We start from the raw sequence: 17,283 nt of genomic DNA, 5'->3' as shown, positions 1-17,283 counted from the left end.
TGCCTTTTTGTGAGATATGTCATAAGACTGTGGTGTGTCTCTGAGACTAAGTGCTATCTAGGAGAAGACTAGGAGTTGACATGCCTTTTGTATCCTGATAAATGCCACTGTGCTTGTACCAGGTAGAACACAAATCTGCAAAAAGCAAGAGAATTGCTTGTAACAAACAGTAAAAGGTTTTTGATGTTTTGGAGAGAGGAAATATTTCTAGCTTTAGTGGTTTAGAAAATGATAACTTTGCTGTATGTCAGGCTTTTCCTTTTTTTATTCTATTGCATCCACATTCCTGGCCATGGTATTTCAAAACATTGCAAGACTGTTGTGACATGGGGTGGCTAACAAGGGCTTAGCAGTTAATACAGCAATTAGCATGGAAGGGGGTGCAGAAGGCACCCAGCACTGAGGCGGCTGGAGTGGGCGCAGTGATGCACCTGAAAGCGTGCTCTCCTGTCCTGGTTGGAGCGACTGCGTCTGGCACGTGGGAGGCTGGCCCAGACAGAGCTCCAGAGGAATGATGTGGCAGATGTCAGGCTGCAGGGAGTGACTGGTACTTTTCCCTGAGCCTGGGGCAGAGCATGATGGTGGCCTCATCTGTTGGGTTCTGCTGTGGTCAAGGTGCTGGGCTGCCAGGTGAAGCAACAGCAAGAGATGAGCAGGCTGCATAACTGCAGGGAACAGAAAGAGGAGACCGACACGGTCTTTGCAGAGAGTGCAAGAGCACAAACCCCACATTGCTTGGAAGGAGGGACAGCTGGAAGCTATGCTTGAATAAGTGGTGGATAGAGACTCCTAAGATGGGGAGGAATGGAAGCTTGTGGCTGCTGGCAACAGAAGGCAGGCTTGTTCTCTGCCTGCAGATGTGCATTTATAAGATAGGTGTAGTGCCATGGTAACAGATGAGGAAGAACAAGCTCTGTCAGGGGAGGTGTTGGAGACAGGTGAGCCTGAACTGTTGTCGGCACTGGGAGGGAGTGGTGGGTGATAATGGTTGGAGGCTCCCTCCTGTGGGGGATGGAGGCACCCACCTGCAGTCTTGGCTTGATGTCTTGAGAGGTTTGTCACTTGCTGGGGACTCAGATCTAGGGTATTGTGGAGTGTCTGCTGAGGCTCGTCTGGACCTTGGACTAGTACCTCTTGTTGCCCAACCACGTGGGCACCCATGACATTGTGAGGGGTGACCTTGAGTTCATCAAGAGTGCTTACAGAGGGTGAAGGGCATGGGGACCCAAGTAGTGCTCTCCTAAATCCTTCCAGTGAAAGGGAAAGGCTTGGGTAGGAGCATAGGTACCCTGCAGGTCAACACCTGAATGTGCAGCTGGTGTCACTTTGGGCTTTGTTGCTTTGTCTTTGGCCTTTATGACCTCTTTGACCTTCTCTGAGAAATGAGCATTGCTAAGCAGGAATGACAAAGTGGAGCAAGAGTATCTTTGCCAGCAGGTTTTCTAAGCTAGTGAGGAGGACTTTAAACTGGTTTCATTGGGGGATAGTGACCAAACCCAGAAGACTAGTGGTGTCATGGGGACAGCGAGTATGTGTCATGGGGACAGCAAAATGGAGGAGGCTCTCACAGTTTTCATGTGAAAGAAACATAACTGGGAGCCCATCTCAGATGCCTGTACATGAACACAGATAGCATAAGAAACACTATGCTATGGTTGCAGAGCTGTGATCTCACTGGGATTAGAGAGACATGTTTGGCATGACTAGAGTGCTGGAATGGATGTATACAAGCCCTTTTGGAAAGGCAAGCTGGGAAGACAAGGAGGAGGAGTTGTGCTCTGTGCAAAGGAGTGGCTTGAATGCATGGAGCTTTGCTCTGAAATGGGTAATGAGCCAGTTGAGAGCTTATGGGTAAAGTACAGAGGTCAGATCAATGTGGATGGCATCATGGTGGGTGTCTGCTACAGACTGCCTGATGAAGTAGAGTAAGTAGATGGAGCCTTTTTTAGAGGGCTAGGGAAGCCCCATGATCGCAGGTCCTGGTACTCACGGAGCACTTGAGCAATCCTGATACCTGCTGGCAACGCAGCAGGGCATAAACAATCCAGGGTATTTCTGGAGAGCATCGAGGACAATTTTTTGATATGAGCGTTGGACAAGCCAGCTAGGGGTGATCTCTGCTGGACCTGCTATAAATAGCAGCCTTGAATAGCTGCCTTGGTGGAATTGGCCATTAGATTGTGGAATTTAAGATTGAGACAGGCAAGAAGGATGAGTAGTAGAATTACAATCTTTGGTTTTAGGAAAGCAGATTTTGTCTCTTATGGACCTGGTTGGCAGGATCCCATGGGAGACACCCATGGAGAGCAAAAGGCCTTGAGAAAGCTAGTTGATCTTCAAGGGAAACCTCCTCAAAGCGGGAGGTGCTTCCTGTTACCTGGAAAAAGGCAAACCACTCTTCTTCAAGAAAGGCAAGCAGGATTTGGGGAACTACAGGCTGGTTGGCCTCACCTTGCTCCCCAGGAAAACTATGGAGCAAATCTTCATGGAAGCCATGAAAGACAGGAAGGTGATTGAGAAAAAACAGCGTGGGTTTATCAAGGGCAAACCTGGCTTGACTGTCCCAGTTGCTGCCTTTGGCGAGATGACTCTGCCTATGGGCAAGAGGAGAGCAGTGCTTGCCACTTTCCTTAACTTTGACAAGGCTTTTTACGTGGTCTGCCATGGTATCCTTGTAGCCAGTTTAGAGAGATGTGGTTTGAACTGGTGAATGACAAGCTGGGTGCAAAACTGTCTGGAACATTTGGCTCAAAGTAGCAATAAACAGTACAAAGCTGATCTGTTAACAATTTTTAAGTGGCATCCCCCCTGAGTCAATACAGGGGCAAAAACTGTTTAATGTCTCTCTTAACTTGGAGGATGGAGCGAAGTGCAATCGTTGTCAGATTGCAGATGATCTCAAATGGGGAGGGGGGGGTGGGAGGGTGGACAGGGAGCTGGAGAGCAGAGCCACTCTTCAGAGGGATTTAACAGGTGAGGAAATGGGCTGACATGAACCTCATGAAGTTCACCACGAGCAGATTGTGAATCCTGCCCTGGGATGGAATAACCCCATGGAGCAGTACATACTGGGACTAGCTGGCTGGAAAGCAGCTTTGCAGAAAAGGACCTGGGGTGACAAGTTGTCCCTGAGTGAGCAGTGTGCCCTGGGGCAAGGAAGGCCAGCCATACCCCAGGCTGTGTGAATGCTAGTCAGCAGGCTGAGGGAAGTGCATCTTCCTCTCTATTAAGCCTTTGTGAGACCACAGCAGGAGTCCTGTGCCCAGCTTTGGGCTCCCCAGGACAAAGAAGTCACCAATGTCCTGGAGCGAGTCCAGCGGAGCGCTGCCAAGGTGATTAGGGAGGTGGGAGCTGTGATGTGCAAGGAGAGGCTGAGATGGCTGGTTTTGCTGTGTTAAGAAGAGAAGGCTGAGATGGGTGCTACTGTAGTCTGCAGCCACATGATGGGAGGATGTAGGGAAGGCAGTGCCATGCTTCTCTTGGAGGTCTTCAGTGAAAGGACAAGAGGCAGCAGACAGACTGTAACAGGGAAAGATTCTGGCTAGATAGTAGGAAATTTTTTTTTCACCATGAGGGTGGTCAAACACTGGAGCAGGGTGCTCAGAGAGGCTGGTGAATCTCCATCTTTGGAAATAAAACTTCCCTGGAGAACCTGATCTCAGTTACCTGCCTTGAGATGGTGGTGGGACCAAGCAGCCTCCAGAGGTCCCTTCCAACCTAAATTATTCTCAAATGTTGTGACCTTGAGCATTGCTTTGGAAAGTTCCTTTCAGCTAAAGAGGAAGCTGGTGTATGAATTGTTTAAACAGACTTTTTGCAAGCTTTGCAATATTTTTCTAGTTCTCTGCTATGCCTGTCTGTCACGTGTATTTATCTAAGTAAGGCTCTCTTAATAAATTTGGCATTAAAAAGCTATGGCTCAGAAGCAACTGAATCAAGAGACTAAACATGTTTTAAGGACTAGGATTAGATTTCCCAGTTGAGCATGTTAACTTAAGTGTTTTAATTGTGTTCTGGAGATAGTATTTTTTCATAAAGGGTCTCTTCACTGTCCCTGTTGATTGTAACTTACTTTTTTTTTTCCTTTAGAATATCTTCTTGCATGTTGTGGATATATCTAATCCCAAGGAAATATGGAAGTTTGCTGAAAAATTCAAAAATGAACATAAATTAAATGTGTTGGTAAGTTTGCATACTTAAATCATGTGTCTGCCTTTGGAATGCGTAGCCTATGAGTTTGTCCAACAGGTAGTGTAGACTTCACAATTTGGCCCACAATTCTCTGCTTAATTTTTTTCTAAATGTTTTTGCAGTAGTCTCCATGGTCTGTTTGCTCTTGTCTGTTCTCAGTTCACATACAGAGACACGCTACAAAAAAAAAAAAGAGAAAAGCAGGAATTTTTTAGCTGCATCTTTTGAGGTTTTTACCACACTTTTTTGTTTGACTTTCATTACTAATAACTTTGTCCCTCTTAAAGCTAGTCCTTCTTAAAGATTAAACTTTTATAGAAAGTCTAGTTAGAGCAGTCTAAAACAGAGCCAGGGAGAGAGCAAACAGTTAAGCATCCTGGCTGGTAAGGGGCTCAGTACACTTTCTCCTTTATTTAGCAGTGAAAATTTGCTCTGGGGGCTGTAGTAAAACTGAGGCACCTGGAGCAGTTGTTTTGGTACTTACTAGATCAGGAAATTCTGACAGAAATGGGAAAATAGCTTTTGAGGAGTGGCAGCGAATGAGCAGGAAGGTATGTAGAGGCAGATCTCTTTGAGGTGGGAGAGAAAAGCTTGAGCTTCCTCTGGAAGGTAAGGCAGAGAAAGAAGCGTGTCTGAGAATATGCTAGCTGCTTGCAAGCTTCTGACTGTTCATGAGGTTTTACCTTACAATGCATCCATGCTGTGTGGTGCAGCACTGTTTTAGCAATGTGTGAGTCAGGTGGGGTATTTGTGCCCTTGTTGTAGGGACCCCAGCTTTTCTCTCTGCCTGGCAATCCTGCACAAAGTATGAAACACCTCTGCTGGTTAGCTCTGCTCTTCTCAGGGCTAACTAGGATGCAGCAACCTGCTGACCTGGCTAATCTGCCAAGTTTGGAGCTAATTCTTTTAATTTCCTGAGGGTGGGAGTTCCTGCGGGCCATTCTACTGCATGTTGCACAGCTTCCCATAGTGAATTTTCACCTAATAGAGAATACATCATCACATAGCATGGATGATGTGGAGTCGGTGTGGTCTCTCAGATGAGACTAACAAACTACACTGCATATTTATCTTCTAATATCTGCTTTACAATTTGCATATTACTTTCTGCGAGAAAAGAGTTTTTAAAAACATGGAGTAAGGCACTAAGAGGACTGTTGGCTCTTAGTGGAATACATCTGTGGTCAGCCATTTGTCTGAAGATCCTTTATTTTGTGAAAAACCTTTATGGGCAGCAACAGAGTAGTGTGACTTGGAATAGCATGGTTTATTGAAACAGTTTGTAGCTTTGTGTTGCAGTGTTGGAGAACAGCAAACTAACATGGACTGCTTGTATGTGTGGTTTTGTAAATATTTGTGTAGATTGTTTTTGTTTACAGGAGTTGTCTTACAGATCAACAATGCAGGATGTATGGTGAATAACAGAGAATTAACTGAAGATGGACTTGAAAAAAACTTTGCAACAAACACTTTGGGTGAGTACTGAAGGTTTAGTTCTGAAATATACATATTTTGATTACAGCAGTGTGTTTTCACAGCTGGGTTCATGAGGTATGTATTCCTGCTCAAAGAGGATCGTACCATTGCTATGCCAGGGAAGGAGCAGGAAAGGAAAAGAATAAATATTACACATTGTTTGGAGTGTCATTTTTTTAACTTCTCCATTTTTCAGTTCTCATATCAGTGCCTTTATTTATCATAGCAGCAGCAGACAAATGCAGATAAGATTTAATTAAATTGATTCTGAAATTTGCTAGGAAACTTTGTTCCAAGCCATCCTGCTAATTATACTCTTTGTAATACATGTGCTCCTGTGGCTTGGATAGAGCTTGGAGCATGTTCAGATATTTAAAGAGACATTTAAATATTTCAGTAGGCTTGAACAGCTCTGTTTGATATGACAGAGGCACTGTGTAGGAAGACTGTGCCTTATATAGTGCCCTGGACACTCTCAGACAGATGCAACATCTAGTCAAGTGATTCAGCAGTGCTGGGTAAGTCTTAGGCCCTCCATATATAAGGGGCATATCCCATGAACTGTGTGGTGGAGGTGTAAGAGGGACAAATTAAGGGAAGCAAGTAAAGGAGGAAAGGGGATATGTGGACGAGCAGGGCAGACAGTGAGCAAAGTGGAAGGTTCCCCCATAAAAGCCATGGAAAAATGTGAACAAACAGCCAGCCAGCAGAGAGAAGAGCTATCTGCCGCCACTGGTATCTGTAGGACTGAAAGCTACGCTTCTTGCAAAGAGATGTGGTGCTTGCATCAACCAACGGTCCTGATGCTCTCTTTTCCCTTCTGCCTCCGTGCAGGGTAGGTGGCTTTCTCAAGTGACTGTCTTTAATATAGTCAGAAGTGACACATTAAGGAGGAGCTGTGGTGCTTTGTTTCTATGTTTTCCTCATGTTCATCAGTATCTGGAATGAGGAAGGGGGAAGCTTAGGCTATAAAGGTTGGGCATTTGTAGAACTAATATAGCCTGGAAACCATTGTTCGGTTTTATTCTTAGTCTTTTTCCTGTGTTGCTTCCTTAACTCCTATTTACTTTTGAAAACTAACATTTTGGGTATAAATGTCTTGTGCTTAGCTGATAATGGTGCATAGAGCTTGTTTTTTCTGCAAGTCTGACTACATTAAACTGACAACTCAAGTATAAAGGTGTACATTCATTTTCTTCAAATTAATCTTCTGCTAACATTCTTCTGTTTCTCATGGTCAAAATTCAAAATGAATTTTATTTTGCCATCAAATTTCCCCTGGCTGCAGAAGTACAAGAACCTGTACCTTGAGAAATTTATTCACCTTAAATTAGTTTAACCCTCTTGTGGTCTTTCAAGCAAAAAATCCAGCAATGTGCAAAGGTGCAGCTCTTCCAGAGAGAAGCAGAATGAAACAAATACAACAGTCTGAACATGAAAGCATGTTTTGGTTTAGCTCTAAACATTGAGGAAATTAATTGCTGAGGAACTGTACTAGTGCTTCACTTGAATTAGATTTTATTACACAAGTAGAAGCAGCAAGTTCTGCTTTCCCAGCTGTAAATCAGCCTCACTAGAGATATACAGCTGCATAGAGGAAGCTGAATTACGATTGTAGTAAACTAGGAAAATGCTTGTATTGTCTTTTATGAATGTTACATATAGATCTCCTTTATTCATTTGTGTATCACTTGCTGCATGACTGTATAAGAAGGTCAAGGAGATGATTGCACATTTGAGCAGATAAGGTAAAACAGGTAGGTCATCTGCTGTTGTCCAACTTCTGCAGAGTTCAGACAAAGACTGGGTGGTTTGCTCAGACAGGTTCTAGGCAACAATAAGGATTAAATTTTGAAGCTTTTAGAACAGAGTGGGACTTTGCTGAGCTGGAAGAGGCTGTCTGTGCAAGAGAAAGCTTCTGTGCTTGCAGGTCAGACACACACGAAGGACCAATGCTATCAACAGTGCAGGGTTTGGTTTTTTTTTTTCCTCCAAGTCAGAGATGAAGTAATAAATCGTATCTGCTGGAGTCATAGTAGGAGAAAGCTGTATGGAGAAATGCCTGTCAGAGTAGATGCTGTGTTAAGCACTAGGTACCTTTGGGCATGCTTTACTTTGGAGAAGTTATTTCTGTATCAGTAACTATCTGTGGTTAGAGGTTCCTAGAGAAAAACTTGGCTAAATTAGATATGGCTGGTATATAGGCTGGCTGGAAACTGGAATGTGGTCTGAGAGAACAAACTTTCCCCAGAAAAGCTAAAGCCTGAAGGATGATGTGGGCTCAGGACCCCTGTTTTGAAAATCTGCAGTTGTCCCCCTCATCAGCAGCATGGAAACAATAACTCGTGACTGCCTGGTTTCTGCAGAAATAAGATAGAATAATATTAATATTTTTTTTCAGATCTTCACATGCAGGGTGTTCCTTCCATCTTTCTTTCACTGTTTGTTTCTACCCTGGATCTTAGCTCTGGTCTAGTAAGGAGTGTGTAGGTTGTAACTATCTAAGAATGCAAGACTTTGAACTATAACACGCTTTAAAGGCGGGGAAGAGTCTTTGAATTCTGTGTCTGATATCTGATTAACATTCATATAAGCTGTAGAATTGTTCATTTAGGTGTCTAAAATGCTGTGGAGCTTTTAAATCCAGGCTGGGATATTTTGCTCTTGGCTGACTTGTTAGTCTGTTTTCAAGCATAATGGATGTTAGAGTTCAGTTCTAATTGATCATCTGACTTGTGAAACATACTTTATATCCTGATCTGTTCTTGGATGTACATGGGACAAAAATGAATGCATAAGTCCTCTGGTAGATCAGATGAATATGCACAAAAATAATACTGGTTAGAATAGAAGGTAAACTTCCCTTAATATGAAACACCACTGACTGGCTAATTGAGGATAGCTCACTGATATAGGAGGTACAGAGTCCCCTCTGGTGTTGTCAGAATATACAGGTGGGTGAAGGTCATGAAAATGCAAAATGCAGGTTGATAAGTCAGGCTTTGTATGGTTTGTCTAATATTCAAGTTCAAACTGTAAACTGTTTTGAGCAGGCAGTGGCAGCCGTATCTGTGCTGGTGCCTAGCATCCTTAAAATGGGGCTCAGGCATAAAGGCCATGTGGCTCGTTGTGGACCTGTTGTTGCTGTCACATGAAATACCTTACCTTTTTTTCCTGCTACACCCCCAAGAATTGTTGCTCTGATTGCTGGAGCTCAGTGAGGGTGTAGAGAGCAGAATAGCTGTGGAGCACTTAGACTGTAATGTGGGAGCGCTGGCCGGACACGCGTCTGAAATGGCACATTGCTGATTGAATCACACCTTCACTATGAAATTGAGCGACTGGCTTGGGGTAATGTGGGCAGATTTTCTGGGGAGCTGCTGATCCTGATGGGCAGATTTTATTTGTGTATCCTTTAGTTTGTGTGTTGCTGCCCTTGCGTTTCCTCCTGTGGCCTGGCCTTGTACTTAGGGTTGTATCCAGGAGCTGGGCAGCGACAAGCAATCATTTGTTCTGAAGAGTCTTGCAGACTGCTGAGTCAACACTTTATTTATTTTATTTTGGTTTACTTGTTTTAGTAAAACTCCCAACAAGACTCTTCAAACTGGCAGTATTCAGTCATTTTGGAAAAAACTGTCAGCATTGGTAGGCAAGTGGAGGCAACAGCAGCATGTTCTTTTTGAAGCACTAGTCATTTAGCTGAAACAATCCTCATTCCTCTATTTTATAGCCTGCCTCACTTTACTTTTACTCAACACATCTTCTTGCTTGACATGGAAAAATGGCATATGTGTTACGTTTTTATTGCTACTTACCAGCCAAGGGGATGCTAAAACACACTCGGAGATAAATAAATGATGCTCCCAGTATGCATCTTTTCTTCAGTCTAATGTGCTCTCATGTTTTAATAATATAGCCATATATGTTTACTCTCTGTGCAAGAAGGAGTAGGGCCAGAGGAAATAAGATGCTTTTCTACCACAGTAGCAGTACAGCCCATCTATGGCAAATTGCCTACCTGTATGGATATTTGTCAGTCTCTTTCCTACACATAAACTGTATTTAACTGGTGTTTCATGCAAGCCAGCACTGCCTGGTCGACTGTGTTCTGAACTACTTGAAGTCAGGCAACTTGGGTACCAGCTGTCAGTCTGCCGTAAGGTCAGTGCCTGATCTTTGGCAAGACAACCTTACCTGTGAAAAGCAGACCATGATACCAATTTTCTTTCTAAAGAGCTTTGAGACTCACGGATGAGAGGTGCTATGTGAAAGGATAAGGTTGAATGTAATTGCATATCAACTAGCTATACTAAAGCCTAGGTTCTCAGGACACAGAGGAACCCTTATCAAGCTGAGCTTTGTAATTCAAGGGAAATGTAAACCTTTGTTTTGTCTTTCATGTTCATTAGCTCTTCCCCAACACTCTCAGTTATTGCTGAGGGCTGGAATTGGCCCTCAGAGACAGCACACTAAAATCTTCATTCCTGATCTTGTACTCAGGAAACAGACTCGGGGATGTCTCTTACTTGGAACTGCATAAATTGAAGACTTGAAAAGATAACCAGGTCAAGGAAGAATGTCAGGGGTTTTTTTTTGTTTGTTTGTTTTTAAGACTTGGACATAAGAAAAGCAAGCCAATATCACTGATTTTTTTTTTTTTCCTACCAGATGATTGAACCTTTTTTTTTCTTTTTTGTTCCCACTTTTTTCACAGTTGAAATAATGCTGTTCCTAATAATACCCTGAATGTTAGCAGATTGAAAACCTCACCAACAATTTACCACTAATTGCCAGATAGAACATCAAGCAAAAACTATTCTAGAGTCCACCAAGACACTTGCATCTGCAATAATTGCATCATCAATTAATTTGATGTTATAAACAGGTAGTGGCTTTACAATATTACTTCTGCTAAAACCATAATTTTCTTTATAAATCCATTTTAAAGTACAGGTTTTGGGGTCACTTTAAATCTGTAAAGCAGATAGGAGTATGTGTTCATGTACTATTATTATATGTGATATCCCGTTGACTTCCAAGTCTGAAACATGAATCCTAAGGAGTCTTCCAGGTTTTAGCAGGCTAAAGCTGAGTTACACCACCAGCATTCTGGAAATCTGCCTTCACAGTGCTTCTTTACATTTTCTGTTAGGACTCTTCTGTGTACTGCTTAGTTTCATGTTCTAGTACAGAAAGACTGTAGCCTTCTGTGGGAAAGACCAGTGTCTCGTACACTGTAGACTTCTGCCTCTTGCACGGGGAAAGCTTTCACTTTGGTTCTGCTGTGGTAGAGGTGGTGAGATCCACAGTGAGCTAACTGTTGCAAGATCATGCAATAGTGTTCCCTGCAAGACCTAACAATAACGTTTTCCATACAGTTCCCTCAGCTTCTACTTTGGTCATGCGAAAGGTAGTGTAATTTTATTTAGGAGTTTATGAAGCAGACAGGCTGATTTTTGTAGAGTTTTGGTCTTTTTTTTTTTAAACAACTTAGTGTACAAATTGAATCTTTATCTCCATAACAGCTCCTCATTTTCTACACTTGCATCATTAAAGTTTCACTCTGTGGTTGTGAAACCACTGAATTACTGCTCATACAGGTTGACAGAGGAGTTCACTGTATGGAGTTAAAAATGGGAGTTGTTAATTAGAGCATAGTATCAGATTACTCAACTAAATTGAGAAGATCTCAGAGCTAGTGGAGCAATTACAAAATGGACCACAACGGAATGTATGGTGATTCAAATTTTTTTCTTTTTTTTTTTGAGCAAGTAAACATGAAACTTAAACATTAACGTGATCAGCACTTGGGAGGAAGCATGTATGAACAAAGTGTGTTCTCATTAAGTGCTATGCTTGTTGCTTTTACTGGAATTACCATGTGTAACGCACAGACTGACAAACTGCAGTGTCTAATCTGCTATATGATAGAGTTGGTTGAATGGTGTGTAATGGTGGAGTTGCTGTATCCCTATAGGAAAGTTTTAATTACACTGTATTATACATTATTTCCTATTATGGGAGCCCAGCTTCAAGACATAAAACTTACAGGAATTTTTCCAAAGAAAAGCAAATGTTGAGAGGATGTTTATCTTGAAAAGAAACTGTGCATCAATCCCAGGAGCCTCTTTAACTGGAGAAAACATGGCCAGCAAGTACTGTGTCAAACCTCATTACACAGAGCAGGGCTGTAGCTTGTCCAATAGGTTTCTCTAGTCAACTCTTCACCTCAGCAGAGTTCAGTGAGGGCAAGATGAAATCCTGTACATGGGGGTAATAGACTGGATGGTTACTCACCCCCTTCTGTGTTCCTGCTGTTTCTGAGCAAGCTCCCAAATTCATCTTGCTCGACTCCTTTGTGGCACAGCAAATACCCCTTTTCAAAGGGAAGTGTTGTATACCATTTCACTGCAATTTTTTTTTTTTCCCAGTTACCCCAGTGGAAGTCAAGCTTTCAGGCCATGTAGACAATACACCTTCCAGTGGCAGGAGAAGGTGATGTATAAGAGTCTGGCCTCTGTCACACAGTCAGATACAGGTGGTACAGCCGTATGTCTAGCACTGCCTTGTAGGTGTACTCATAGTTCCCTGCCTGCTGGGTCAGAGATGCGTGTGAGAGAGGCTGCTGCTCGAGTTTCCACTGTGTGAGTAATTCAAAGTAGCCTGCTCTTTTCCACAGGCACTCAGACCTGTGCAAGAAATGAGCCATAGTCCAGGAGAACTGTTCAGACAGGAACATCCTGCTCCCTGTTGCCATGTGTCCCAGAGGGCTTTCGGTTTCTCCTCTGTCGTGGATGCAACTGCTGGGGTACAGGCACTGGGAAACGTGGTGGCCTCAAGGCTGAGCAACTCCATTTACAGAGTATCTGCTTGAGACAAGGACTCGCTTTCTCCAGAACCCCCCAAGAGTAGTGGCAGCTCTTGTTTTCTGGGGGAAAAAAGGTCGTCCTTTGTTTCTGGCAGAATCCCGAAGGTCCTCTCAGAGGAGGGGCAGGATCACCGAGATACCCAGTGCTTAATGCTTTCAGTGCAAGGCACATCACTGTTGATCATTGCCTTTCCCTCCATGCACCTTTGTGTTCTCTCTTAGTCTTCTTAAACAATTAAAAAAAAAGAAACCTCAAAAAAACCTGTACAGTTTGAATGCAGTGATAATTAAGCATTAATCACATTTGATATGCTTTACTGTTTTTAACTAAGGTCTGTGGGAGGAGGTTTCTCCTTTAACAGACAAAAATTATTTTTGTGTCAAGGAAACATACTAGAATGCTGAAGTGTTCATTTTGGAAAGGCAGCTATCCAGTACATTGATATTAATAATCAATTATTAGCAAAAGGATATATAATTTGGATGTTTTCTTGATTTCCTTAATTGGGGGTGAAGGGAAGGTAGTTTCTTCTAACGAATCAGTTTTGGTTTTCCTCGCAAAATGTTTTTTTTACTGAAAGTAAGAAAATTTTCCTTTTTTGTTTTTATACTGTTAATGCAATTCATGTTTTTATGAGGACTGTGGCAGGCAACGCATTCATTTGCAGCTTCCCCTTTTACTTAGAAATTCATTTCTGTATTACTGTATGCTGCAATACAGCTGTGCTTGGCAAAATACATGCCGTGAGGTACATGGCCATGCCAGGTCTCTACGCTGGCTGTACTGAGAATTCTTCCTATTTGTTTGAACATAACTATCAAACTATGTGCTGGCTTTTACATGAATAAAAATGTGGAGGTTTCAGTCGATGATGATGCATTCCAGCCAATAACATACCTTATTAATAAGGTATGTCTATTCTGCTATTATTGTACTAAATTTCTTGTCTAGGCTGTTTTGCCTGACAGACCAACCCATGCAAATAAGAGCGTATAATATCCAAGTATATTTGTTAAAGTACTAAGGAGTTTGTGTTTGAACACTTAAAACAGGGACAATAGTTGGTGAAATATTTAGTAATGGGAGAAATGAAATGCTTCAGTCTTAATGCCTGATGTGTTGCATCTGTGTGTGTTTTGAGATACTAGTGCTTACCATAGGAAGCTGGGATCAAAACTGGTCTTTTTGCTCTCTGTCTCAAAGCAAATGAGCGAGTGGTTTTGTGGGGCAAAAAGATGGAATGCTCTGGCTCTGTGGGATTTACTGAATTCTTAATAAACTTGAGGAAGAGAGGAGACGCTGGCTTTGCAGTTAGTTTGTGGTTTTAAATAAGCACATAAACTTCTGACAAGCTGTAGTTTCTATAAGCAGGATTTTTGGCATTGAACATTCCTATCATCCAGCTGGAAAACAAAACAAAACTCAGTTGTTAATGAGGCAATGTTAATGCATTCATCTTTGCATCCATCTTTGCATCCCTTTAGAATTAACAAATCAACATGAAGCCCCTTAAAAGTGTAAATTAATCTGCAGGACAGTAAAATCAAGCATCGTCATAGCTGGTGCATTGCAGCTCTGCCTTTTGGAGATGCAGCTTATTTAACCAAGACATGATGTTACTTTGCATTTGAAGAATCCATAGCAAATCAAAATTTAATCCAGGCTCTCGGCTTGTACTGAAGTGATTTTTTATTTATTTATTTTTTACATCGCAGCAGTCTCCCATGACAATCAGCTGTAGTTCTTGTCCTAATGATGTCATCGTTCAGTCTCCCCGGCACTACCAGGGGAGACGTACAGGCTCTCGTTATTCACTGGCAACTGCCTTTGCTTGCATTTTCTGCTGAAGACAGGCTGCATTTACTCATCTGCTGTGCATTCGCTTTGATTTGCCAGGGTTTTAAATATATTGTGTGCATATGGATGTCCCTCTGATTATATAGAGAAAATGAAGAGTGCTGTGACTGACAGGGGAACTGAACAGTTTGTTCACCAAGCATGTGACACGTTTGATTTTGGTAGCGTATTTATAAACACACTGTATTTTAACTGGGTGATCTCATTGCCTCTGTGGAAGAGAGGTTATAAAGACACATGCTGAAGTCTTCATGTCTACTGAAAAACATAGCCTCAGTAGCTCATGGAAAAAAATACATTTATTGCTGACACAGAATTGTTGAACTAGAGCCATTTGTGAAGAGATGAGAGGTAAGTATTATACTTGGTGCAGAAACACTAGACTAAATGGGGCTAGATTAATTTTGAATTAAACAGATTTTTTTTTAAATACAGTTTAAAGGGAAAACAGTTAAAAATATCTCTGAGATAAAAACAAACAAAAATCCCTGTGTTGCACTTGAGTGGGTGAAACATCACTAGGTGTGTCTGAATCAAATACACTAGCAGTGAACAATGTTTTGAATAACAAACTTTGCTGGTCATGGTAACAGCTGTAATGGAATATATTTGTGTGGTGTGTACAAATCTACACTAAATGAACACAATTAAAGTGGGGAAGGACAGAGTTAAGTTTCCCAAGTAATTTTAGCTTGGCCTTGGGCCCACAACATTAATATTTTTCCCCCCAAGGATTCCTTATCTTCTGTAATAGTCATGCTGGGGATTTAAGAGGCGGTTTTTGTGTGCAACACAAATCAAAAGTGTCAGTGTACTCTGAGTGATTTCATAGTGAGGAGGCAAAAATGGACGAGTCTTAAGTGCAGATGCAAGGGCCTAAGAAACACAAGTGTGAAGCACAGTTTCCTTCTCTTGTTCATGACCTGGCATAGATACATGTATCTATGCCACACATGGAGGGGAAACGCATTCCCTGTTTCTTTGCTGGCATCACCTTACCCCCAAGGAAATCCATACCTGAGCCATTTTGCCTTCAAAGTCATGGCTGAATGTAGTGAGCAGTTTGCTCTACAGATACAATAAACATAAAAGTCTATAAAATAACTGATGTGCCTTTTGATAAGTGTGCAGCAACGTGGGCCACTACAAGTTGAGTTGGCATATTGCAGGTAAAGCAGAAAAAAAAATCATCATTAAATTCAGATCAAGTTTCAGAAATAAAGAGACTTTGGGTTGTTAGAGGGTGGGGAGAGAAGAAAGCTTTTTTAAAAAGACAAGTTAATGTTGGTGCCTGTCTGTCTTTTAGGTACATACATTCTGACAACTGCCCTGCTGCCCCTCCTGGAAAAAGAAGCTGATGCCAGAGTGGTGAGTCTGTGATACTGTTGAAAAGTGTTTTACTACTCTTACCTTCTGCTTTGTGACAGCATTTCTTTGATTATGCTAGCAATGCAGGATTAGTTGTAATGCTGTAAGCATCTCTAGAACCCTCTTGGATTTTGCTAACAACCACCTCCTTCTCCAAGGCAAAGCTCCTGCCTGCTACTCTCAACCCTTCGTTGGAAATCAGAGTAAAACACTTCTTTTGGAAGCCTCCCCTTTTACTTTCCCTGGGGCAAGTTGTCTCCTGCAGCATAGTGCAAAATACCTGTAACAGGAGTATAGGCTTAAAAGAACCTTACAGATCTTGCTGTAAAATAGGACAGCAGGTACATTTTTTTTAAAATGAAATTTCCCAAGTTTTGTACAGTCTCTTGTTTTCTAGTTAGCTTCTATAATTGCTAAACATATAAACTACCAATAGTGCTATTCTGCTATTTTCTTTTTCCCAATTACTTCTCAAAAGGAAGCAGCACAAAGTTCCCTGAAGCAGTCAACACCACTTTGAATGAAAATCACTTTCTAAAAAAAATTCTGTTTCTTCCACCTCATCTCCAGGTATGCTCCACACATGAGCACAAGTGTAGGGCAGAGTATGGAGAGGGATCCTGCTCCCTAGGGATTTCCAAATATGGCCTGAAGACCACATTACATGCATGAGTGCGATTGTGGGGAGTTCCTGGTTTTGCTTTTAATTCATTTGCTTTTCGTTCATTTGCTTTTCATTCATTTGATTACAGATAACTGTCTCTTCTGGGGGCATGCTAGTTCAAAAATTAAACATATCTGACTTGCAGTTGGGAAATGGGACATTTGATGGAACTATGGTGTATGCACAGAACAAGGTACAGTCCATGGTTTTGAAAACAAAGCCCAGCACTTGTTTGTTAGGCGGCTTATACCATCTGCTTTGCAAAAAGCTGTTGCTTTCCCATTGCATCCAACCCGTACAGAGGTGCACAAGCAATAATCTTCAGAAGTATGATGAGTGCATACCATCTTGCATGGAGAGCATGGGTAGACTTTCATTTGATTTGATACAAGTCTCAAGGGGGAAAACTGTCTTTAGCTGACAAACCCTTTCTGCCTGCTTAGTTCTTACCTACAGTCTGCAGCAAGTAGACATGGTCAGTAAAAGCAGTGTAACCACTTTAAAAGTAAGCTTGTGGCCAGGGTATGGATTGCAATGACCATGGTGGTCTCTGACAAAATTATCCAATAAATCCAATCAGGATGAGCAAGGGTATATTTCTGCTATGCATGCCTTGGTATTTACAGCACATTTGATGTAGTTTATCTCTCTGGGAACTAACTTGATGCTAGTCTGGCTCTTTTTGCTCTATCCTAGAGACAGCAAGTTGTCTTGACAGAACAGTGGGCAAAAACTCACAGAAACATTCATTTCTCTGTGATGCACCCTGGCTGGGCAGACACTCCAGGTAACATCTGCTTGACACTCCGACTATATCTTTTCTTTTCAGGATTAGTCTAAAACCGAAGAGAAATGAAA

The 17,283-nt window shown here is 42.0% G+C and overlaps 1 protein-coding gene and 1 long non-coding RNA gene across 7 annotated transcripts in view; one reads left to right on the top strand and one right to left on the bottom strand.

Annotated features, from left to right (window-relative positions):
- Positions 1-17,283, top strand: part of DHRS12 (dehydrogenase/reductase 12) — a 28,080-nt gene that overhangs the window by 5,858 nt on the left and 4,939 nt on the right. For 4 of the 6 annotated variants that reach the window (XM_052786187.1, XM_052786182.1, XM_052786183.1 and 1 more), the window contains 5 exons: positions 4,090-4,182; positions 5,585-5,666; positions 15,700-15,761; positions 16,514-16,618; positions 17,122-17,212. In XM_052786187.1, coding sequence (XP_052642147.1) covers positions 5,603-5,666; positions 15,700-15,761; positions 16,514-16,618; positions 17,122-17,212 — 322 coding nt within the window. In that variant the 5' untranslated portion in view covers positions 4,090-4,182; positions 5,585-5,602. Of the gene's footprint in view, positions 1-4,089; positions 4,183-5,570; positions 5,667-14,496; positions 14,745-15,699; positions 15,762-16,513; positions 16,619-17,121; positions 17,213-17,283 lie in introns of those variants that run through there. The other 2 variants (XM_052786185.1, XM_052786188.1) reach the window with 2 other exon arrangements.
- On the bottom strand, positions 12,599-13,996 carry LOC128141463 (uncharacterized). The gene is made up of 2 exons (XR_008235065.1): positions 13,692-13,996; positions 12,599-12,758 (listed from the first exon to the last, which is right to left on the bottom strand). It is a non-coding gene; the product is annotated as an uncharacterized LOC128141463 (long non-coding RNA).

This window comes from Harpia harpyja, chromosome 4, assembly GCF_026419915.1.
Source record: "Harpia harpyja isolate bHarHar1 chromosome 4, bHarHar1 primary haplotype, whole genome shotgun sequence".
Lineage (NCBI taxonomy): Eukaryota > Metazoa > Chordata > Aves > Accipitriformes > Accipitridae > Harpia > Harpia harpyja.
The sequence above is the reverse complement of the archived record's forward strand: the minus strand, read 5'-3'. Positions and strand labels throughout refer to the sequence as shown.